Below are 25,588 nucleotides of genomic sequence, written 5' to 3' on the forward strand. Positions count from 1 at the left end.
CAAAGCTATAGTAACCAAAACTGCATGGTACTGGCACAAAAACAGACACACAGATCAATGGAATAGAATCGAAAGCCCAGAAATAAACCCATACATCTATGGACAGCTAATCTTTGCCAAAGGAGCCAAGAACATACAATGGAGAAAAGAAAGTCTCTTCAACAAATGGTGTTGGGAAAACTGGATAGCCACATGCAAAAAAATGAAAGTAGACCCTTACCTTACACCATACACAAAAATTAACTCAAAATGGATTAAAGACTTGAATGTAAGAACTGAAACTATGAAACTTCTAGAAAAAAACATAGGCAGTACGCTCTTCCACATCGGTCTTAGCAACATCTTTTCAAGCACCACGTCTGACCGGGCAAGAGAAACAATAGAAAAAATAAACAAATGGGACTACATCAAACTAAAAAGCTTCTGCGCAGCAAAGGAAACCATCAACAAAATGAAAAGACAACCTAACAATTGGGAGAAGATATTTGCAAATCATACATCCAATAAGGGCTTAATCTCCAAAATATATAAAGAACTCATGCATCTCAACAACAAAAACATTACCAACCCAATTAAAAAATGGGCAAAAGACCTGAACAGACATTTCTCCAAAGAAGATATACAGATGGCCAACAGACACATGAAAAGATGTTCAAAATCATTAACTATCAGGGAAATGCAAATCAAAACTACAATGAGATATCACCTCCTACCCGTCAGAATGGCTATAATTAACAAGACAGGAAACAACATGTGTTGGAGAGGATGTGGTGAGAAGGGAACTCTCATACACTGCTAGTGGGAGTGCAAACTGGTGCAGCCACTATGGAAAACAGTATGGAGATTCCTCAGAAAATCAAGGATAGAACTACCATATGATCCAGCTATTCCACTGCTGGGTATTTATCCAAAGAACTTGAAAACACCAATGCGTAATGATACATGCACCCTTGTGTTCATTGCAGCGTTATTCACAATAGCCAAGACTTGGAAGCAACCTAAGTGCCCATCAAGGGACGAATGGATAAAGAAGCTGTGGTATATATACACAATGGAATACTACTCAGCCATAAGAAATGATGAAATCCAGCCGTTTGTGACAACATGGATGGACATTGAGGGTATTATGCAAAGTGAAATAAGTCAGAGGGAGAAGGTCAAATACCGTATGATTTCCTTCATTAAGTAGTAGACAATAACAACAATAAACAAACACATAGAGACAGAGATTGGATTGGTGGTTACCAGAGGGGAAGGGGGGAGGGAGGAGGGTGAAAGGGATAATTGGGCACATGTGTGTGGTGATGGGTTGTAATTAGTATTTGGGTGGTGAACATGATGTAATCTATGCAGAAATAGAAGTATAATGATGTACACCTGAAATTTATACAATGTTGTAAACCAATGTTACTGCAATAAAGAAAAACCAAAAAAAAAAACAAAAAAAAACAAAAAAAAAAGGAGAGAACTTTCCATAGTTAGGTTTAGTTGTCCCATCCATAAAATTAAGAGATTGCGTTAAAATTCTAAGTCACTCCTATCCTCTACATTCTCTTTTCTAGAATTTTCCCTTAGATTATTTAAGTAAAATATGGCCCTGGAGAGGAATAGCATTTGCAGGAACTCAGTAGCTAAGACAGGCTGCATAAATTTGCACAAATTTCTTTTTTTTTTTTCTCATTCTATAAAGATATATCATTTCCAAATCACAGTGAAAGGAACTCAAGTAATTTACCAATTTTGTTCTCTACTATGTACCTTAGAGATAGTTCACTAAAAACTGGTATCTGACATAACAGAAGGACATTTACAGAATGTAATATTGTAGTGACAGTACTGAGGCTGATTGCTACAGACATATTAAACTCTTTGAGTAGTAAATAGTTACATCCTAATTATTTATATAGAACATTTGTCCAATAACAAAAATAGAGAACAGCAGCTGGAAATTTATCTCATTCAGTGTTCACAGATAAATGGGTTAACCCTTCTTTCCAGTATTTTCTGCAGCTAAGTCCTTTTTTTTCATACTGAAATCTGATGACAATAAAATTCTGGCATTTTCCCAAGCTACTGTATGAAGAGGATGCTGAAGGCCATCACTATGCAGCATATTGCAACATAAGGACTCTTCCATTCACCAATTCTGGCACACTTCCAAAATATACCCAACAATCCAGTTTTATTTCTGTCCAGGAGGCTGGGTGCCAAGGATTGGACATAAGCACAGGCACATATAAGCAGCAAGATCACAGTCAACAGACTCTGAAAATTGAAAATGGCAGACAGTGAGCTTGGACAAATTTCTTAATCTCTCAGTCCCTCAGTTTCCTTACCTGAAGATAAAAATAGTAGCAACTTCATAGAGTTATTGGGAAGTTTAAAGAGTTATATAATGCTAACTCAGGAATGTTGGAGGATAATAAAACTTTCAGAATAACAGTGTCAGAAATTTTCATCATGTTGCTGTGGTGGTAATTCCTCCCTGCTCCACCACTCTGATCCGTGTCTATTTTCTCTGCCTTGCTCTGTGCCTGGGAGGAATGATTCCAACGAACTTCATCAGTTAAGTCTCCTTGTCAGTTGCTTACTGTTTGGTTCAGCCAGTGGGAGACACTAGATCAGAAAGTGAGAGGAGAGAGAGAATAGAAGCGTCTCCTGGTCTGCTCCCTGGTGCCATGTGTCTACCACTTGACTATAATTTCTACTAGATGGCCCTTTCATCAAGGTTTCAGCTCTCACTGGGTGGAATAACACTTTGTTGTCCTCTTGACACATCAGCCTTAAAAATAGTAAGTAAGATTCTCACTCTTGTTAGTCTTGGGTGATGCAACATCCCTTGGTTATTCCCTGAAACCTATAAAATCCTTCACCGAATTCTCTTCATTTGAACCATGTGAATTTTGTTTTCTGTCTGGATCCTGACTATTTAATAACTATACTGAATTTGTCAGAAGTTTTTTTAAGCAGTTTTCTCAGAGAATATACTAAGACAATTTGTCCTTTTCATCAGATTACAAACAAAAGTTCTGGCTTGATGAGTAGAATTTAAAGAAGAAAATATTAAGAAAACATTAGGAGAAATTAGGAAAAGATTTTTAGAAATAAGTAGAGTGAAGATCCAAAAAATATCCTCATGCTATACATTAAGTGCAAACATGGTGATGATATGGAAATGTGTATATAGGTATTAATTTGAAAGCAGAGTGATTATGCTGGAGATGAAGAAAATAGCTATCTTCTATGCCTATAAGTGCCTATAAGCATCAGCTGGACATTTTTATTTATTTATTTGCGAGGAAGATTGGCCCTGAGCTAACATCTGCCAATCCTCCTCTTTTTTTTTGCTGATGAAGACTGGCCCTGGGCTAACATCCATGCCCATCTTCCTCCACTTTATATGGGACACCGCCACAGCATGGCTTGACAAGTGGTGCGTTGGTGCACACCCAGGATCTGAACCGGTGAACCACAGGCTGCAGCAGCCGAGCGTGTGCACTTAACTACTTGCACCACCAGGCCAGCCCCAGCTGGACGTTTTAAATACATTATCTGATTTAATGTACACCACAACTTGCCTCCTACGTAGGTGCTCTTTCCAACACACCACACAGCCTCTTATAGTTCATTCTGGACACCTTAAGTATCAGGAATCTGGTGAATATACAATCTTGAAAGAATCAAGAAAGGGAAGAGAAGGCAACTGTCTTGGAACAATGATAAAATGTGAAAATTATGGAAAACAGATACATTATAGTCCTTTTAGTTTACCTTAATATCAAATTGACTTTTACCAGCTGGATAAAAATGAACATCTGGGCCTTTAAAGCCATACATATTTCTCAAAGCAAAATCAAACAGTACCTCCTTGTTTTTCTTATTGCAATTTAATTTATTTCTATTTTATTTCATATAATTATTTGAATATTTATCTCTCTTTCTCCAGCTAAAGTTGATTCCTGCACATCATGAACTATAGTTTATCTAACTTTTTATCTCTAAAAAACTTACCTCACCCATAGTAGGTTTTTAAATTAATGAAAAAGTTAATAAATAAATAATTGCAGGTACAATTCTGCTGGTTAAAATTGATCCATTAATCAACACTAGCCGGGTACCCTTCTTAAATCAGCTACACATTATCTTAAATATACTACCTGATAGACTGAGATTTACCAAATTCATTTAACTCTGAATACTCTGGCATGTTAATGGGGCACCAAAGGCATATGTTTAGATTGAAGTGGACAAAATAGCAATAATAATAATAACCCCACAAATCAATTCCTTCTGTTGGGCACTGATTCATTGTGAATGAATGTCTTGGGGTATACAAGTTTAATTTATTTTAAACATCAAATGATATAAAATACCTAGAACATCACAATTGTATGTATAATACGTACCCTGGGTCTCAGTTGGTAGGTAATGACGGGGCATCAAAATACAAATGCAACCTTATGTATTCACACAACATCATATGCTCCTTCCTACAACTTCGTGGACTTCTCAGATCTGGCACACTGTTTCTTAAAGCCTAATATCACATAGTGATGAGAAAAATATTGAAATGCATTCATCATTTTCTTACATTGCATTAAATATTAATTTGCATAAACTCTAGAAGAAATTATTTTATATGTGTGTATATATGTGTGTGTATTTGCCACTGATGCTTGGAATATAATGTATTTTGGAAAACACGCTCTTTCTAAAATAGCCACCTTAAATATCTGACCAATGCCATGTTTTAATCGGGACAGTAAATTCTGTACAAGTCTAATATTCAAAATTTTTCACAATAAAGAAATAATTTTAGTTTGGTGAGAATAGTTTGTACGGAATCTATTCAAATGTCAGTTATTTACCATATCCTTCTCCCAAAAAAGGATATAATGTAGAAATTTTCATTAACACCCTTTTACTTCACATAACAGTAATCGGTCACTAAGTCCTGTCGATTCTATTTCTGAAATTGCTTCTGCATCTCTTCCCCTTACCATTTCCCAATTCCTGTGGCCATTTTAATTTCCTTCGATTTCCCTTAGTCCTGACCTTCATTTCCTTCTAATGTGGTCACCCACCGCAGTATCCCCTATCAGATAGCCTGCCCCTAAGTTCCACCCTCTCCCATTCAGCCTCCATACTCCAGTCTGAGTTATCTTTCTAAAATATAAATTGATTGTTCCAAAATTTATCCTAAAGGCCTTTGCTTTTCACCTTGCTTAGGGAAAATTAAGTTCAATTTTGTGAACAATTAATTTAAGGTTGTTAACACCTGACTACTGCTGACCTTTCCAATCTAATCTTGGCTGATTCCCTGTCGCCTATTTCTACCATATACTCACAGGCACCCGTAGGATCCATAATCTTGCCATATGACTTCCAAATCCATGCCTCTGACCACGTTGTTTCTTCTACCAAGTGCCCTATAAAGAGTTAATGAAGAAAGTTAATATCACTTCCTTCATGGAATACTTATTGACATTCCCCAACATGGTACAAATTTTCAAGCTCCCATACATACGTTTTAAATACATATACTTCCTGCACTATTATCCTGTAACTGGTGATATGTTTCCCTTTTCCTGGATAAGGGGCTCCTAGAACAGGGACTGTTTTATTTACAACTCTATCTCCAGAACATAACATATAGCCCATCACACAGTAGAAGTACAGAACACTGATGACTTGCTAGTGAAACTACTCATTCAAAGCCAACACAATCATAAAAATTCCATTAAATTATCTGTCTTAAATTGCCTTTCAGAATTTATTACTATTAATCAATATTTTTTTCTTAGAATGCTTTTTTTTCCCCTTGGAATAGTGACAATACACTATTTTAAAGAATCATATCTTTTGGACAACTTTTTATAGTCATTTTCTTGATGTTTTTCATTTCCACTGATTATATGAAGCCATAATCCAATTTTACCCTTCCCTTTCCTCTTCTAGCTTTACAGACTCTCCCTGGGCCATCTCATCCAAGCTCATTGTTTCATTAAGCATCTCTTTTCAGATAAACTCCAAATCCATTAATCCATCTCTGGTCTTCCTACTGTGTCTGACTTAATTTCACATCACTTCCTGGTTTGTTATTAAGGTGATCAAACAACATTTTAAAAAAGAAAAATGTATCTGACTTCAAACTTTATCTGTCATTGGAATCAACATCATTCCCATCTGAGAGAGAAAAAAATAAAACTTTAGAATCAACATTGGTCACTTCCTCTCCGTCATGTCTCACTCCCATTTTATTCTTAATTTATTGTTGTCTCTACCTTTGAAATGCCCCTGACATATGTTTCCATATTTTCATTCTCAAAAAACTCTGCCTGGCTTCAGACTCACATTATGCTTCAACTGAAATACAAAAAGTTAAGATATTCTTTATCTCCTAGTCTCACTCCATTCTCCAATGTTAATTTTGGGTTCATCTTCAGGATCTCTGTCTATATGAAGATATACATATATTTCATAACTTTTTTACAACAAAGTTTAGGCTCTACGTATATGAAGATAATATGTGTATTATCTTACTTGCTTTCTTTTTAACTAATGTATATCTTAGGAGTATACCTTGGAGAATTTGCATAACAATAAACATTTACAGACAATTGCAATGAAAATTAAATTAGCTAGAATGTATAAAGTGTACATCACAGTGCTTAACAAAAATATCATATTGCTTGTTTCCTTGGTTATCTCTTTAGCATGACATACAAAGTATCCACAGCCTGTGCTTCATCTATATTTCCACCTTTTCTCTGATACTTGTTGAGATTAAGTATAAATGTTTTTTTCTACGTCTTACTTGTAGCATGAATCCATTGATTTCATTTAACTTTTTTCTCCAGGCAAGCAGTGGGATCCAATTAATTGAGATAACTCAGTATAAGTTCTAATAAAAAAGCATGCCTCCATTTATACAGTAAGAAACTTGTACCGCATACACTCGGAAACACACTCTATTGTCATTTTCTTTTTCCCCTCAGATTCACTGAGGGATAATTGACTAGTAAAATTGTATATATTTAAGGTGTGCAATGTGATGATTTGATATACATGCATATTGTGAAATGATTACCACGATCAAGTTAATTAACACATTCATCACCTCACATAGTTACCATTTTGGGGAGTGTGTGTGGTAAGAACACTTAAGATCTACTTTCTTAGCAAATTTCAAGTGTATACTACAGTATTATTAACTATAGGCACCATGCTGTGCATGGTGCACATGTATGCGTGTTCTGATCCCCAGAACTTATTCATCTTATAATTGAAAGTTTGAACCCTTTGATGGAATCTCCCCGTTTCCCCCACCCCTTACCCTCTGGCAACCGTCATTCTACTCTCTGCTTCTATGAGTTTGACTTTTTTAGATTCCATATATAAGTAAGATTAAGCAGCATTTGTCTTTCTCTGTCTGGCTTATTTTACTTAGCATAATGCCCTCCAGGTTCATCCACGTTGTTGCAAATAGAAGGATTTCCTTCTTTTTATGACTGAATAGTATTCCATTGCATATATATATACAGCACATTTTCGGAAAAGGAGAGTCAAGACCTAGTGAATCCAAGCTTTTGTCATGTTGCTGGGTAAACTCCAGCATATCTTTATTCTTTAAGATTATCTTTATTACTGATAACAACAAGGAGGATAATTCATTCATTCAACTGACACTATTGAACACATATTGTGGGCCAAACACTACGAAAGATACAGGCGATGTAAAAATATCTTCTTGTGGAGCATACAGTCTATATTTTAAATTGCACATTGCAGTCAATATGTTAAATAAAAAGAATGCATATTATTGTGTAGCATGTATGGATCTCAGTGGACCCACTCATACCTGTGAGAAATATGTCAATGTCTATTCTACGATAGGAAAAACAAGATATGTGTATCTCTTTCTAGCCTAGAAAAATTCTTTTCATGTTTTTACCTGTTATTTCTGTGTCCCTGATTAATCTTCATTTTCCCTCCACTCTTTAACCTCCCATGTTCTGTTTGGTGGTTGTTTGATTTTTAAAATTTTCTTTAGTTGGGGCTTCTAGAAATTAATAATATTAAAGAATTAAGAAATTGCTAGCTACTCACACAAACCCTATCCCCAAAGGCATTAAAGACAAAGTCACTGTCTGCTTAAATGGGCGAGGGGGAACCTGGGAGAAGCAGAGTGTTGGGATTAAAGAGTATATAAAAGGAGAGTAAATATGTTTGTATTGTTAGTGATCCCAGGAAGTATTCCATGTTTGGGGGGCCTTGGGGTCTCCAAGCAAATGCCATCTTGTAAAATCTTTTCTTACTATGGATACACAATTGTCCCTGTAATTAGTTGAAGATTGTAAACCTTAAATCATGAGTAATTTTATGCCATATTTTAATGTGGTGACTTGATTTTTTTTTCACAAGTGCCGTTTGAATTAAGAGAGTGTATTTGCTTTTAAGCTGTATAATTTTAAAGAATTACTATGACATAGAGTTACTGTCACATAAAGGTTCAGATAAGAGGCATAAAATAAATGAAGAATCCTCTCATCCTCTCTCCGGGACTCTGAGATTATATATATCATCAAATATCCTTTTATTTTCATGTCAGCTGGAACCTATCCTGACCAGATGAGGAAACCCCAGTACTCCTCTGGGTCCTAGATGCTCAAATGATGTCTGCCCCTCTCTTTACCAGCATCCTGTGTCATATGCAGGGTCTAGAGTGGTGAGGAGTGCTAGTAGCCCTTCCTCTCCTCTAGGCACAGGATCCTTTCCTTTGTCCCCAACTGGGTCTCAGTGTGAGGAGGCATATGCAGAAGGTGGCATTAAAACGCTGAGATTTTCTTGTTCTCAAAGATGTTGTGTCTCTGTTCTCTAGCTAAGGGCCAACCCAGAGGGAAAGAACCTGCTATTAGTTCCAATTTTTAATTAGGAAATTAATTTTTAATCACACCAAATCAATCAACATCTCAATATTTTCTCAGCTACAATTAATTAATTTAAATTGTGATATGTCCTACAAGGAAAAGAATAAGTACAAGGTACTATGAAATTCTGTAACAAAGAGATTTAAGCAAGTCTTGTTGGATTAAGGAAGGCTTCTCTGAAAAATACTGCTTAAGATTGAAATTAAGGTACTCTCATGTTCCAATTATAGACAGGTAAACCACACAGTATAAAAAGGAAAATTCCATAAATCTGGAACTAGTGTTAAGATCTCATTTTCTTGCATCTCCTTTCCCCACACTGTGCAAAAGTCATACTGAACTACTCCTGTCACTCAAGCCTGAAGCCTCACGTACTGTAAGAGTCCTTTCACATTATATTAATTTTTTTTCCATGTTTGTTAATGAACTAACATGCAAAGTTCACACCATCAGGAGCCAGATTGTTTCCTTACTCATTTGCAAATGCTAGAACTTTATATTTGATGCATAATACATAGTAAATTCTCAATAAATATCTACTTAATATGTCATTGAATATCACTTGGCTGATTTTTAAGTTACATGGTACTCTATTGTATCTATTCATCATTATAATTTATAAAGTATTTTTTCATAATCCAAAATTACAATGATCAGCTACACAGTGATCACCATAAAGAATTACCTGACAATCATCTACTCAAAATAATACTTATCTATCCAGAACATATGATCTTTAACCAATTATTTATCAGTATTCTAATTAATTATAATTATATTATCATAAGTTGTCAAAATAAAAAATATTAAATAAAAAAGCATAAAGATTCAGCCATATTTTTTCAGATCTTCTGGCACATTTTGTGGCCTGCATATGAATTACTTTTTAAATTTCTCAGTTATATCAGTCAGAAAATATCATGTGTGACTGGTAGATTTTAATTTTAGTACTACCTTAAAGCTACTCTAGAATCCATTCATATTTAAATCATTGTAACTGTCGATTGATGCTTTTAGTATGCAACAGAGACTTGAAATCATTTGAAAATTTCCTCTTTACCATGCACTATATAGTGCTGATAGATTTATTGGTGCTCATGAATATAAGATCTTCCTAATAATTAAAAACTCTGTATATCACGGTAAAGCATATTTCTTTTAAAAATCCTCTTTGGAAATATTAAAAAGATACACATCTTAAAAAATTCTAATAAATGCTACTTTTCTACTTATGTGGAATAATTTCTAGTGATTCTTTTCAAAACACAAATAATCATCAAAATTTTGTCTCTTAGTATAATTGTACAGATCTACATCTGTGATGCTCTTGCAAGTAATTCGATACCATCGTAAAGTAACTTTGGAGTGGGCTGATGATTTGCTCCCAGTAGGAATTCTGGGATCTGGAATTCAACCTCAGATCTAGTCTAAGGCCCTAGATTGTCATGTCTCCCTGTAGACTAGATTCCCTCTAGACTTCACTGACACCTCCCCTTAGCCCTTCAATGAGGCCTTTTCAGATTGCATTTCCTGTCCCATCAATTATGTCTTTACTGATTATTAAAATTCCTTGTCACTGGTCTAAATCAATCTATATATGTTGAGCTGTTCCCTGTTATCAAACTATCTTATAATGAGAAATTGTAGATAGCTAACAAAGAGGATGAGGAGTAAGAGGAACTAGCAAAGTGCCAGGAAGCAGTGAATTTATGAGGTTTTGAATGTTGAACAATAATTCTGGATAATTTTCTCCATTGCACTTCACTAATAGCATTTTTAAATTCATCTTTCTTGCACCATGTTTGAAGGAGCTTAAATTGTCTTTCTGCCTCTAGACTCATATTTTCTAATCAAATTTCACTTAACTGTCAAAATGATCTTTCTAATTAGCAATTCTGACCTTGTCACATTTTTTAAAATCCTTTGATGGCTCTTATTTTTTCAAACAAATGCCAGATTGTTGATACGACAAATAGCCTCCTCAATGAGCTTGCCTAAACTCTTCCTTCCTCATGGCCACTACTGTTTCCCCACACTTTACTGTTTAGAAATTGAAAACTCCCTCCACATATCGTTTGATTACACCCTGTGGTGGGCTGTGTCCAGTTCCTGTTGGCTTCTACTGGCTCAGAAGAGCTGACTGGTAAATATTCAGAAATGTTGCCATAATTATTAAATAATTTGGCAGCTTGAAATTAGCTGTGGTGGGAGGATACACTATGGAAAAAAGCAAATGCTGGAAAACAGGCCTTTTCCCCCCTCATATAGGCAGATGACCAGCTCTGTAAGCAGCTCATGTGTTTCATATTTCAATATTCTAAAGGTTGCTTGGATTTCCATGCCCTTCCACTTGGAAGCCTAAAGAATGGAGATAAAAATGGATGGCACAGACAGGGCTGCAAGGCTAATCCTTTCTCAGTCTGTACAAATATGCTGAGTCAAGGTCCTGAGATGAAAAAAGTTAAAACTTTATACCAGAGATAAAAACAACTGCTATAACAGCAATGACAACAATAAAAATCCTTTGTGTTTGGTTTTATATATATATATATATTTTTTTTTAACGTAAATTATTTTGCTGTTGTGTCAAAATTTAGTCAAGTTTATCTGCATTGTAGCCCTCATTCAATATTTCTAAATAAGATAATTGATTTGTGATTTGTACCTCACGCTATAATATTTACACAAAATAGTATTCAAAATGATACTCATACTTTATGCATCATTGATTAAAGCTATACTGAGTAAGACTAAAACATGATGGGTAATTCCCTGTCTTTGGAATTAAAAACTTATACTGTGTTTCATATAGAAATTTCCAGATCTCTATTGCAAAAGACATAATTTCCATCCAAAATATACTTATATGATGAATATTCATTGATCTCACCAAGGAGTTTTAGATTTGTGAATGTTTCACTTGGTCAGTGGGTCTGCAATAATTTTTTAACCCTCTTGTTAGGTGAAAAGATTTGAGCTAAGAGATTCAGGGTAACTTTTCTCCACTAGAGTAAATTATTGACAAAAAAGTGTTTGTGAAACACAGCATATCTCTAACGTAGAAGAATTTCAATATTCTAGTATAGGGTACAGTCTAAAGACATCCTAAATTTCAGAGCTAGAGAAAATTTTAAATAGTGCACATTGATTGCTTCATTAAATTGGAGAAATACTCTGGGTTTAAATGTTGCATATTTTAACCTCATGCTGTATTTAACACAGCAATAGTATACTTCATTATTTCTTTATCTGGTAAATGGATCCAGAAAACTACAACCTCTAAGCTTTTAACTTTTGCCCTTGTTGACAATGTAGGTTACATGCAATACTTGTATTGACCTATCAGCTTACTGATACATGATAGATAGAGTGAGAAAGGAAGTAATAACTAAGAAAAAAATATCCAGATCTTTCAATGTTTATTTTCTATGCTGAAGATCATAAGATATCTAGAACTTAAACTTGAAAAGTCCTATAACTCCTAAAGTCCACGTGGACCCCCCAAACTGCAGAGATTTTTAATCTTCCTACGGAATATAAATACAATTTTTTTTCTGAGGAAGATTCGCCCTGAGTTAACATCTGTGTCAATCTTCCTCTATCTTGCTTATGGGTCCCTGCCACAGCATGGCTGACGAGTCGTATAGGTCTGCGCTCAGGATCTGAACCCGTGAACCTGGACCGCTGAAGTGGAGAGCACAGAACTTTAACCACTTGGTCACAGGGCTGGCCCCTAAATAAAATTTTTATTGCTCTCTCAAAGATCATAACAAGCATCCTGGGCAATTGCTATCATCTGGTAACATATGACATGTCATGAGTGAGGGTAGAAATACATTGAAACTTTGCTATATATTTGTTTCTAGATGTAAATGGGCATCTAGGCATTTACTACAGTATACTATTTTGTCCTGTCAGGGAGACAATTTTTGAGAAAAACGGGCTTGATGGCTTTCTTGACACAGTGCGTCTTTGACTACCAAGATTTTGCAGATGCTACTCCCTCTTCCTAATATATCCTTCTTGCCCTATTTCCTTGTGATCTTTCCCAAATTTACCCATTTGATAGACTTAGAATTCATTCATATATTCTTGCATCAAATATGCATTAAGCACTTACTATGTACGAGGCATTCATCTAGGCACTAGGAATTCAGACAAAAAGCCCTGCCTTCAGGAAGCTTACACTCTGGTGGAGGAAACACATTAAAAATAATTAATTAAATGTGTGATAGAAAGAGATAATCATCATTTAAAGTTCAGTTTAGGCATAAACTTCTCTGGAAAGCCTTCCTTGATCACCCCAGCCTGTGTTCTGCTCCATTTCTAGATACTCTCAGAGGATCCCATGCTCCCCTCCATTGAAGCGGCAGCTCCACGTTATTATCAACACCTTTTTATGTTTGTCTCTGACAGGTACCATATTTTCTCCATCTTTTTTCAAAGTGACTAGCCCGATTCCTGAGTCATAGTATGTATTATAAAAATAGATACAATTTACTGAGTCCTTTATTCATGTAGGATATTATTATAAGCCTTTTCCATGTAAAATCAGTTTTATTTTGTTGCATAAGAAACTATCACAGACTTAGTGGTTTATACATACACATTTATTATCTCACAGTTTCTGTAGATCAGAAGTCTGCACACAGCTTAACTGGGGTCCTCTGTTGAGGGTCTCACATGACTGCAACCAAGGTGTCAGCAAGGCTGTGCTTTTATCTGGAGACTTGACTGGGGAAGAATCTGCTTCCAAACTCACTCGGGTTGTTGGCAGTATTCATTTCCTTGTAGCTGTATGACTTAGGACCCTGGTTTCTTAGTGGCTGTTGGCTGGAATCTGCCCTCAGTTCCTAGAGGCCACTCACAGGTCCCTACCATGTGACTCCATATGCAGTTCACAATATTGCTGTTTGCTTCTTTAAGGCAACCAAGTGATTCTTTCTCTACAGTCTGACAAGACAAAAAAAAAAAAAAGAGTTTCATATAAGGAAATATAATCATGAGAGTGACATTCCATCATCTTTGCCATAATGTCCTGCTTAGAAACATGTCAGAGGTTCCTCTCATACTCAAGGGGAGAGGATTTCATAAGGGCATGACTCATTGGGGGCTGCTTTAGAATGTACCTGCCATACCATGTATTGTCTCATTTAATCCTCACAATTCTATAAGGCATGTGCTATTATTATGAAGTTAAAGAAGCCAAGGGCACCAACGACTAAAAAGTTAAGCCAAGTTTCAAGCCAGGCAGTACTACTCCTGAGTCCAAGATTTTATCTTACATTACATTAACCCCACTAAGTACATGTCCACTGAATTTATGAATGAAGTAGTGAATGAACAGATGAATGGATTAATGTTGATATAGCTTTTCCCTTTAAGCATCGCATGTTGCTTAAACTAAGAATCTGAGAAAAGATAAGTTCTTTTGCCTCCTATGTCTATTGGGTGGAATGGAAAAAGGAATTTCCTAGGCTATTTAACTTTTATTTTATTTCATTTTTTATCCTTAACTTTGAGTTTTTGTAGCATTATATATTTCGATTCCATTATTTAAAATTCCTTATGGTACTAATCTGTTGTGAAGTCATTAGTAATTATTGGGTAATATTGTATCATGTGATGTTATATTGATATAATGATTTGTTTATTAATTCATTCATAGTACATCTTCCCTAAGAAGAATATAACTTCTAAGAGAACAAGGTCTTACCTGTTTTTAACCACTACTGTATCCTGAGAGCTTATAAAATAGTAGGCACACAGTAGGTACTCAATAAATAACTTTGAATGACTTGACTTAATCAAATAAAGTAACATACTAGAAAAATAACTTCCAATCTACTATCATTTTTTTTTTTTTTTTTTTTTTTTTTGGTGAGGAGATCAGCCCTGTGCTAACATCTGCCAATCCTCCTCTTTTTTTGCTGAGGAAGACGGCCCTGGGCTAACATCTGTGCCCATCTTCCTCCACTTCACATGGGACGCCGCCACAGCATGGCTTGCCAAGCAGTGCGTCGGTGCGCGCCCGGGATCCGAACCAGCGAACCCCGGGCCGCCACAGCGGAGCGCGCGCACTTAACCGCTTGCGCCACCGGGCCGGCCCCTACTATCATTTTTTTATTTTGCTCTAATATTGTCATTGATGTTACTGTTTGTATTTTAAATACAAAGCATCTGCAGAATAAAATAATGGAATTAATGCTCAAGCTTCATTTGGCTTTAATACACAATCAAACAAAAACGTATTTTGAATTTTTGGTTGTTGTTTAAATATCGTAAGCATTTAATTAAATTTTAAGTAGCTAGTGTTGGAAAGAATGTCTAACCTTGCCAAAATATAATCTACATAGATTTAAAGGAAAGTTGTGTTTTCGGATATGGGCTTAACTCAGAAGGTCTAACATATAAAGTGTTGCTCTGATCTCTGAAGACACACTCATTTCTATGATATATATCGTATAATCAAACTACCTAAACTATTTTGGAAGCAAGATTCCAACAGCATTTTTCCCTTCTTTCATTTTCAGCTAGAAAATATCCAAATCATTTATCATGAGGTAGATCTCTCTTGTATGTTATAGCAATAAACTCACAGCTAACATATGGTGTTATTTAGCTGTGTAACAGAAAAGATTAATCAGCCGACAAAATGTCATTATAAAGGAAATATTTTAAACTGTGATTTTCTTTTTTCTCTCACTTATGGGCATCCAGCCAAATTGATCGGCAGCTGGCTTAAAGAACATGTGGAAATAAAAAAGCAAACTCTTAAATTATCAGTGGCATTTAATATATTCAGGATGCCACACTGGAGGTCCATTGCTTATGAAATGTAAATGTTTCCCTTTAATGAGAAATTACATTGTTGTTTTAATTGTGTGTGTATGAAGTGAATTTTGGAGGGTTCATTGAAAGGATTAACATTACCAGTGTTGTCAACAACAGCCATGTTCGTGCACTTTTGGCTTCCTAAGACTTGTAGTAAAGGATTACATACCCCAAATTTTTCTGGAAAGAGAAGGTTTTAACCCATGAGTGGGAGGACTCATAGGAATGACCTTAATAAATGTTGTAGCTTCTTCTGAAGGAACACTTCAGCATTACTGAATTGCTTGATATGTTAGGATGATCCTATTATTAGGGCAAGGACCCACAAGCAGGAAAAGTAACACCTTATTAACAATAGGTATTATTACTTTTTCAATGTTATATAATTGCTGTAACAAATAAAAGAAAATTCATTTTAAGAGTTTTAAAAAATCATAGTAGCCTTTGATCAATTTTTTTAAAAATTTTAAATCAAGCATAAAAACAGTCATATAAAGATTGGAGATCCACTGCTGCTTTTGATATGAAGCCCTTATACTAAATAAAATATTGACAAGCACTGCATTATCTCATTTATTCCTCATAAGGGCCCCATTCACACCTTAAATTGAAGAAACTAACACTAATTGTGTGCTTAATTTTAGATAATGACTTTACTAATGAATCCTTTAATCATCCCAGGAGGCAGGCACTACTTATCCACAGGTCATGATTGTGAACAGAGATCTGTTTTATTTTAAAGCCTTTACTTCTCAAACTGACCAGCACTGTAGTTTTTGGACCAATTTAACATTTGTCTTATTTATATGTATCCTGGAGAGACTGTAGGTTTTCAGCAGTTTTCCAGAATCAATGAATGCTGCCCCCATTTTATGAGGGTCCCATCATGCCACAACTTATTTCTTCACTATGGTTGTAAATTTATGCATTTACATATTCACTTTATAAATCTAACAAAGAACACATTCCCATAACTTTCTCAAAACCTGCTGGATATGTGACACATTAATTTGGAATATATTTGTATAAATTAACATGCTAAGTATTCAAACTGAAATTCAGACTAGCTAGCAGTATGAACCCTACCTCATTTATATTTCCAGAGCATGAATTACATTTTTTTTCCTGAAATAGGACAATCCTTTCTTAATGAGTTCTACCTAAAAATAATGACTACGATGTTAAACATGAAGTCACAGAGGTTGTTTACATTGGTAATTGTTCATAAAATTAATATTTCCTTAGTTCTCAGGGATAGTAGCTAAATTGATTATTAGCAAACACGAACAAATTAATCTGTTGGAAGAAAAATAAGCACAATATCCTTTGACATTTTCATGCATGATAAACAATGGTTTATTCTGCCAAAGTTATGGTGAAGAGAAAATAATATACCCAGTCCAATTAAATAAACATACATTGAATGCTTGCCATTAACATATTATTCTGCTAAATGTTAAGTCCCATAGATATCTAAAACACAGTTTTTGGCCTCAAAGAATATAATGTCTTTTAGGGAGAATAAGATAAGTAATTTTTTAAGTGAGTCTTAAGGGACTAGCATTATAGGTTCTATAAAAATGATGCAAAGTGCTATGAGAATTTAGAGGAGAAAGAACTAACATTGAGTTGGGGAGATAAAGAAGAGCCTTAAAGAATTGCTACAGTTGAGATCGATCTTTAATTATGTGTTTTTATGATGCGAAGGTAGATAAAAAGAAAGGTCGTTACACTAAGGGTATAGCTTAAGCAATAATATGAAAATGAAAAGCTTTCATTGTGTTTGGGGGAATAAGTATTCCAATTTGACTATAGAACAAGCCATTCATTCTTTCACCAATGTTTAATGAAGGCTTACCATATGTTAGGCACTCTTTTAGGGACTGGGAATTTAACAACGAACGAAACAGACAAAAATCTCCACCTCTGAAGTTTACTTCATCGTGATGAAAGATAATAGACTTATAAAAATACAAATAAGTGAATGAGTGATACAGAATAGGGCTGCGGTGTCTATAGATGAACTCAGTAAAAAGGAATCTTGAATGCAGCTTTGGTTGTTGTTTTTAATTCTGTTTTAATTTAACACTTGGAGAACTTGTGAGTGATAGGATAGGCGCTCTGATATATAACAATTAGCACGTGCCCGAGTGAGATGCGTTAGAATTGAAGTAACAGAAATGGAACCAGGTAGGAGACTACTGTGAGTAGTCCAGGTATAATGTCACAATGGAGTAAATTAGGGTGATGGCTGTGGGAATAAAAAGAGAGAAAAAGTGTGAAATACATTAAAATGAAGAATTTGTAGGATTTGGCAACTGTTAAATGTGTGAGAATGGGAAAAGGATAAAGTTTCAAGGATCTAATCCTTTAATATTGGGGAAAGGCTCGTGCCATTATCTACAAAGGAAATCAATAGAAGGTGGCTTGAAAGAGAAAGTAGTGATTCTAATGTTTATCATTTGAGAAATGATCAGGATATACCAATGACAAAATGGAGCAGCACTTAGAAAGTTGGATTTGCAGCTATAAGTGAGAGGTCAAATCTAGACATAGAGAAGATTTAGAATGATTTTCATTGATTTAGTGATGCTATTTTGAGTGTCACTTGGAATGAGCATGGAGGAGGAGAAAAGAACTCCTTGGAAGTATCTATATTTGAAGAGTTCAAGACGGGTTAGGGTTAATGTCAGAATGCGGAGGAGGCTATGCTTTGAAAGTATTCTTATTCTAGCAGCATGGAAGCAGGAGAACAAGACAACTAAGGAGACAGAGAAGAAACAATGTACTGTAGAAAGAACATAAGGTTGGGGCCGGCCCTGTGGCTTAGCGGTTAAGTGCGCGCACTCTGCTGCTGGCAGCCGGAGCCCAGATCCCGGGCGCGCACCGACATACTGCTTCTCCGGCCATGCTGGGGCCGCGTCCCACATGCAGCGGCTGGAAGGATGTGCAGCTATGGCATACAACTATCTACTGGGGCTTTGGGGGAAAAAATAAATAAAAAAAAACCATAAGGTTGATGGCATAAGGAAATGAAGGAAGTATGATTAACAATGATCCATTTTGTAAAGATCTAAGAAAATGAGGACTAGGACTATGTCATTTCTTCATAAAATTGAGATCATTCATAAGGTAACTTTCCAGAATTCAGTAAAATCAACAAAGCCAGACACCAAAGAATACATACTATATGATTCCATTTATATGAAATTCAAGAAAATAGAAAACTAATCTATTATGGTAGAGATTATAGTTTTATACTTTTTTTTTTGTTTTTTTTTTGTGTGTGTGTGAGGAGGACTAGCCCTGAGCTAACATCCAATGCCAATCCTCCCCTTTTTTCTTGGGGAAGACTGGCGCTGGGCTAACATCCGTGCCCATCCTCCTCTACTTTATATGGGACGCCGCCACAGCATGATTTAGCAAGCAATGCATCCGTGCCCGCCCGGGATCTGAACCTGCGAATCCCCGGCTGCCGCAGTGGAGCACGCGCACTTAACTGCTGTGCGACCGGCCGGCCCCTATAGTTTTATTCTTGAGGGAAATACTGATGGGGAGGTGATACAAAGGAAACTTCTGAAGATGCCAGAAATGTTCTACATGTTGATTTAGGCTGCTATACCACTGTATACATTTGTAAAAATTAGTCAAGTTATACACCTAAGGTTTGTGTACTTCACCATAAATACATTAAATATCAATTAAAAAGTGAATGAAAAAAGAAAAAAGGAAAGCAGGAAGGAGCAATGGAAGGAAAGAAGGAAGGAACCAAGGAACAAAGAGAGGAAGGGAGGGATGAAATCTGACCCATAATGGCTTCATTTAACACTGGATCTGGCTTCATGTATAATCAAGCATAATTCTAGACCCGGAAGTAACGTGAGTCACTAAATTCCCTGTAATATTTATGCTAGCTTGGATTACATATTCTGTTATTTGCGATATAAAGAGTCCTAATTGTATATATTTAGATAAATGTTTGTCATTTTGCAATTTGAATCATAGTAACAAATTGTATGATGTTTAAAAAGTCACAATAAAAGCAAAATAAAATAAAGTATAATTTTGGAATATGGCATAGTTGATATAACTAGGTATTATTTATTTATTATAAAATTAGTATTTCAAATATTTAAACAATAAATTCAGAAATGCTATGTGTTTTATGAATTCAACTTAATGTTATAAAGCAGCCCTTTAATACATGACAGTATCAGATTTTAAGGATATAAATAGTCATGAAGCTGTTAATTATACTATGTCATTATTTCTAGTAGATTATATACAAAAGATAGGGTCATGTTAATGAACAGTAGACATCCACATAACAATTTTTGAAGTTTTATGTTAATTGAAATATTGAATATAAAGGAAAAATGCAAAACAAAACATGTAAATTTATATATGTACATATGCATGTGTATATAGTCTATGTATGTGTATAAAATTATCAAATGAATCTATAAATTTAATATATTCCAAAGGAAAATATGCATATGGATTCTGTGGAAGTTGATAAAGCTGATTCTAAAGATCCTCATGAAAGTAAAATATATAAAAATACTGATTAGCAGACATTTGGTCCTGTTGAAAATGTCCATAAAATATTTGGTTTGTAAGACATTTGGTCCACGCCAAAAAGTCCTTGATATTTGGTCCTGTCCAAAACCATTTGGCATGGACCAAATATGCTCATGGATGTTCTAGACAGAACCAGATAGCAAGGACCTGTTGGCATGAACCAAATGTCTGGTGGACTAAATGTCTTATGGATGTTTTGGACAGGACCAAATGTCCTACAAGGAATAAGACAAGAAAATACAGCAAGGTGGAAATAAGCAGAGAAATTTCTTCAAAAATATAACAATATATAAAGCTACAATATTTAAATAAGTATGACATTAATGTAAAGAATAAGATCAGTGCAGCAGAATTAAATATGTAGAAAAACATTAATTTACATGTGGTACAATATTATATGTATGTATTTTAAATCAAACTACTGGAATTATTCAATAAATTAGGATAGGACAACTTTTTTCTTATTGTTGAAGGGACCTAATTAATCCAACTATTAAAACCATTTAAAGAAAAACGTATAGATTAAAGGCCTTTTTTAAGTCTATAAAGTTATTAGTAAGGGTTATATATTGGTATGTCTATAACTGGGATTAAATAGCCTTTCTTAAATAAGAAAAATAATAAGCAAAAGCCATAATGAAACAGAATGATAAATTAATCACCTTATATTTTTAAAAAATATATCTATCCAACAAGAAACATCATAAACAACTTTTGAAAGCATAAACTGTCAACATGTGTGTGTGTGTGCGTGTGTGTTTGCACGTGTGTGAGCTGATTAGGCATCCAGAGTACGTGAAGATCTTTTACTAATGTTTAAAAACAATGAAATAAACCCCAAATTCAATCAAAACAAAACAAAATCTCCTTCTTAAAATGGTATACACCAAAATAAAATAAACATCTGAAGAAATAGAATGCCAAGAAAGAGAGCCAGGAAAAACAAATATTGACACTGTGAATCAATTAACATGAAATTAATTTTACTAAACAATCTGAAAAAGACTTTTAAACAGTTTCTAGTGGCTATTTAAAAAGTTAAATAGAATTTTAACGTCCACTTAGGATGTAGAAAGGTGAAAAGTGTTGTTGCACAAGATAAAATTAAGGTTACCTCTAGATGAATTGAAAACCTATGGTGCACTGAGGGTAATCACAGTGTCCCAAACCTGCACAGATTGATTCAAACTTCCACACTAGAGACCTACTGAGAGAAAATATGTGCCCATTTCCAGGGATAAATATACAAGATATGAAGTTTATTCATAAATCATAATAATACAAAGAAGAGGATGAAGAAGAAGAAGGAGAAAAGAAGAAATCCAACACCTTGTCTAGAGACAAGCAATCAAAAGAACCACACTCAGATGTGACACATGTTGAAACTATCAGATGGGGAATAGAAAACAAGTATGTTTAGTATGTTAAAGACTCTAGGGGAAAAGGTAGACAATATTCATAGATGTAGAAAAAAGCATTTGATAAAGTTCAATATCCATTCTATTCTTGATTAAAAACTCTTGGCAAACTAGAAATAGAAAGGACTTTCCTTAACCTGACAAAGAATATATATAAAATCCTGCAGCTTAACATCATACCTAGTGATGAAAGACTGAAAGGTCCCTGCTACCCCTGAAACGCACAAGACAAGACTTTTCACGCTAATCACCCCTGTGTAACATCATGCTAGTATTTCCAGCCAATTCAATAAGAAAAGGAAAGAAAAAGTAAAAAGGCATACAGACAGGAAAAAAATAAAAATATATTTACTCACAGAAAACAAGATTGTCTGCATAGAAAATCATACAGTCTTCGGAAATCTCTTAGAACTAATAAGTGAGTGGAGCAAAGTCACAGAGATACAAGAACACAAAAATTAATTTTATTTCTATGTGCTCACAATGATCAATTGGAATTCAAAATTTTAAAACAGTATCTTTTACAATAGCAACAAAAATCAAATATTTGGGAATAAATATAATGAAATATGTGCAAGTTTTATATGCTGAAAACTAATAAAACACTGCAGAAATAAATGAAGACCTAAATAAACGGGGAGTTACATCACGTTCATGAATTGGAAGATATAATATTAAAATGTAAATTCTCCCCAAATTGATCCACTGATACAACACAATCACAATCAAGATCCCAGCAAGATTTTTTGTAGATATTGACAAGCTGATTCTAAAATCTGTATAAAAAGGAAAGAAACTAGAATACCCAAAACAATTTTGATGAAGAACAGAGTTTTAGGGGAATCATAATTCCTGATTGAAGATAGACTGTAGACTACAGTTTAAGAACAGAATGTGGTATTGATAGACAGATAGATGATAGATAGATAGATAGATAGATAGATAGATGATGGATAGATAGATAGATGATAGATAGATTAGATAGATAGATAGATAGATAGATAGATAGGTAGATGATGGATAGATAGATTAGAGATAGGTAGATAGAGCAAAGAAACATAAAGGACAGTCTAGAAGTGTACCACACAAATATTGTCAATTGATTTTTTGAACCCATTCTATTTAGTTCACCTCTGTTGTTTGCAGTGTGATACTCCTATATTGCTTATCTCACATTGAAGATTCTAAGGCAGTGATTTGGGCAAAGAAGATTTCAGAGAGAGTAAAGAAACTCTGCGAAAAAGCGTTCTTAGCAGAGGGCACTAAATGTGTTACAGTGGAGCAAGACGTAAACCACAAAAACATCTCTGGGGTCGTGTGAGTAATATATTATGACTGGAGCATAAGGTGCATCTCTGGCGATGGCAGCTGAGAGGCAAGAAAAGTAGATTGGAGCCAAATCACTAAAAGTCTTTTTGGCTTGGAATGCCCTTGGGAGCTTCCACAGACTTTTCAGCAAGTGGTCATAGGTGTTGTGTGCGTGTGGTGGTAGAGGGCAAATATCAAAGGTGAGTAAGTTGAAAGAGCTGAAGACAGGGAGCCAAAGGGTAGCCATTTGAAATAGCTCATAGGAGAGATTATGTGATTGGAATACAGGAACAGAAGTGGAAATTGAGAGCAAGGAGAATGGATTTAAGAGATTTTTTTTTTCCAATTGATGTTTCACATTATTTGGTGACTCACTGAATATGGGGCTGGGGGCAAGAAAGCAAGAATATGACTTTCCAGATTTCTGACCAGCCCAAGAAGTCTTTCATTTGGCCAATGATTCCGTCAATATAGTTAGCAGATACCTAAAGGACAGTAGTTGGATGATGCAAATGGGGCTCATGTGATAATTAGATAAGTTTTGGACTTAAAAAAATATGTTTTAGGGACAGACACATGGAAAATATAAAATAGGCCGTTTGAAATACAGGTCTGATGATCAGAAAGTAGATGTGTTTTAGCAATATATTTTTTTAGTTTATTCAGACCAAACATTCATTCATTAACTCAGGAAATATTTTGGGGCCAAACATGTAATATATGTAGATAATTTATATTTATATTATGTCATCTAATTGTTTGCATCAACCCTATAAAGAAGGTGTTGAGGCCCATGAGTGCAAAAATAGATAGACAGACTCAATAGGGCTGAGGATTCTCCTTTCATTATCTCTAATTTTACAGTGCAGGTTGAAGAAGACTCAATCAAGCAGAAAGACAGTATTTTAGGAAAGGTAACAGAATGGTGAAGTTGAAGCCAAAGGTGCATGCATGGTTTCAAGGGTGATTAAAGAGTTTAGACGACTTAGAAATAAAATGAGAAGTCTTTGGATTTTCCATTTAGATGATTATGTATCAAGTCTGGATATTTTTTAAATTAATTTGTGATAGTTGAGGCAATGAAATGAATTAGTAAACCAGAGATAGAGAAATTAAAGACTGTCTGTATAGACTATGCTTTCAAGCTGTTATATTAGAGAGGCAGAGAGAGAATATGAAACCTGATAAAGACATTTCAGTATAAGGTATGTCTGGGCATATTTGTAGTTTGAAAGAAAGTTGACAGTACAAAAGAAAGGAATAATTTAAGATTTATGTGGAAAGGATAGATTCTAGATCAGCCAAGCAAACAAGATCAGAAGGAGAACTGAAAGCTTAAGAAGCAAAGAGTAGGTGTGAAATCAGAAAATATTTGAGGAGCGGTAGGGTAAAAGGAGAATCATGGCTAATGCAAACCCAATTTCCAATCCACTCTCAGCATTTAATTATGAAATCTTTATCATCAAAATGCTTACTTTCTATATTTTATAGCATTTGAAAAGGAACATTTGAAATAGATCCTTAGAGCTAGTAAATTAAGTTTTTAACGTATGTGCAAATAAGTTTGAAAGTTGAAGACTGTTAACTCTTATTCTTGGCAGATAAAATGAAATATTATAAAATTGTTCTTAAATCTAGCTGCAAATCTGGATCTTTCAAATATGCTTCAATTTACTACTAATTTATACATGGGTAAGATTTACTTTAATTAAATGTTCTGTGGAACACAGTGCATAAAATAGAAATATAGTATTTGCATAGAATAACTTATTTACACCTTTTAAAGATATACAGTTTTAATTGTAATTGGGTTGTGGGATATGAGTGAATTGTTTGAAGAAGGCTGTTCATTAAATTATCTTTTGAGACTTAATTATAGAATCATATCTTTAAAATTGTAAGGTAATTTGCATTAATTTCTTGAATTAGATGATTCAATGTACTTATTTAAGTAACTGCCTTTCAACAATGAGATTGAGAAAACTCTGCCAAGCTTTGCATTTCAGCAGCGTCTAAATCACTCAATAATAACTTCAAAAGTAGGCTGATACTCTGCTAGAGAACAAAATCATGACTCTGTGGAATATAAGCATATTTAAAATACCTGGGTAGTAAAAAAACATAAACAGCCTGGAAAAATATAAAAAGAAATGTTTAGCATCTGGTGCCAGGAAATTACTACAGACAGATCAAGGAGGCATTCTGAACTTATTTCCCCGCATTTCACAAAATAAGTCTTTGATTAAGAGTGATGATACTAAATAGAATGTGCTTTCAAACTAAACATACAGTATAACGTTTATATGAACTATTTTGTAATAACATCATTCTTAGATTTACACGTAAAAAAAATCTAGTGCATTACCAGAATTTCTCTCTACTTCACACATATTAAGAAATCTCAAAACTTACTGTTGGAAAAGTCTAAACCAAATATTTAATATCTCTAATAAATCAATGACTCATTTGCATTTTCTATTTATTAATTGCAGCTCCACTTAAAAATTGTTCACTACA

The 25,588-nt window shown here is 34.6% G+C and overlaps 1 protein-coding gene across 1 annotated transcript; it reads right to left on the reverse strand.

Moving 5' to 3' along the window:
* Window positions 1-1,979: 1,979 nt before the first annotated feature.
* LOC131393782 (protein kish-A-like) lies at window positions 1,980-15,885 on the reverse strand. The gene is made up of 3 exons (XM_058524817.1): window positions 15,864-15,885; window positions 5,294-5,429; window positions 1,980-2,293 (listed from the first exon to the last, which is right to left on the reverse strand). The coding sequence occupies exons 1-3, from the start codon at window positions 15,883-15,885 to the stop codon at window positions 2,071-2,073; spliced, it is 381 nt and encodes a 126-aa protein (XP_058380800.1). The 3' UTR covers window positions 1,980-2,070.
* Between the last annotated feature and the right edge of the window lie 9,703 nt (window positions 15,886-25,588).

This window comes from Diceros bicornis, chromosome 28 (genome assembly GCF_020826845.1).
Source record: "Diceros bicornis minor isolate mBicDic1 chromosome 28, mDicBic1.mat.cur, whole genome shotgun sequence".
Lineage (NCBI taxonomy): Eukaryota > Metazoa > Chordata > Mammalia > Perissodactyla > Rhinocerotidae > Diceros > Diceros bicornis.

Coding starts and splice junctions, on each gene's coding strand:
- LOC131393782 (XM_058524817.1), bottom strand. CDS start 15,885: ATGGCTGTTGTTGACAACACTG. Junction 5,430..15,863: donor GGCTGTTGTTGACAACACTG/GTAATGTTAATC, acceptor AACTCTTTATAG/GGCACTTGGTAGAAGAAACA. Junction 2,294..5,293: donor GCCAAGATTAGATTGGAAAG/GTCAGCAGTAGT, acceptor AATTTGTCCAAG/CTCACTGTCTGCCATTTTCA.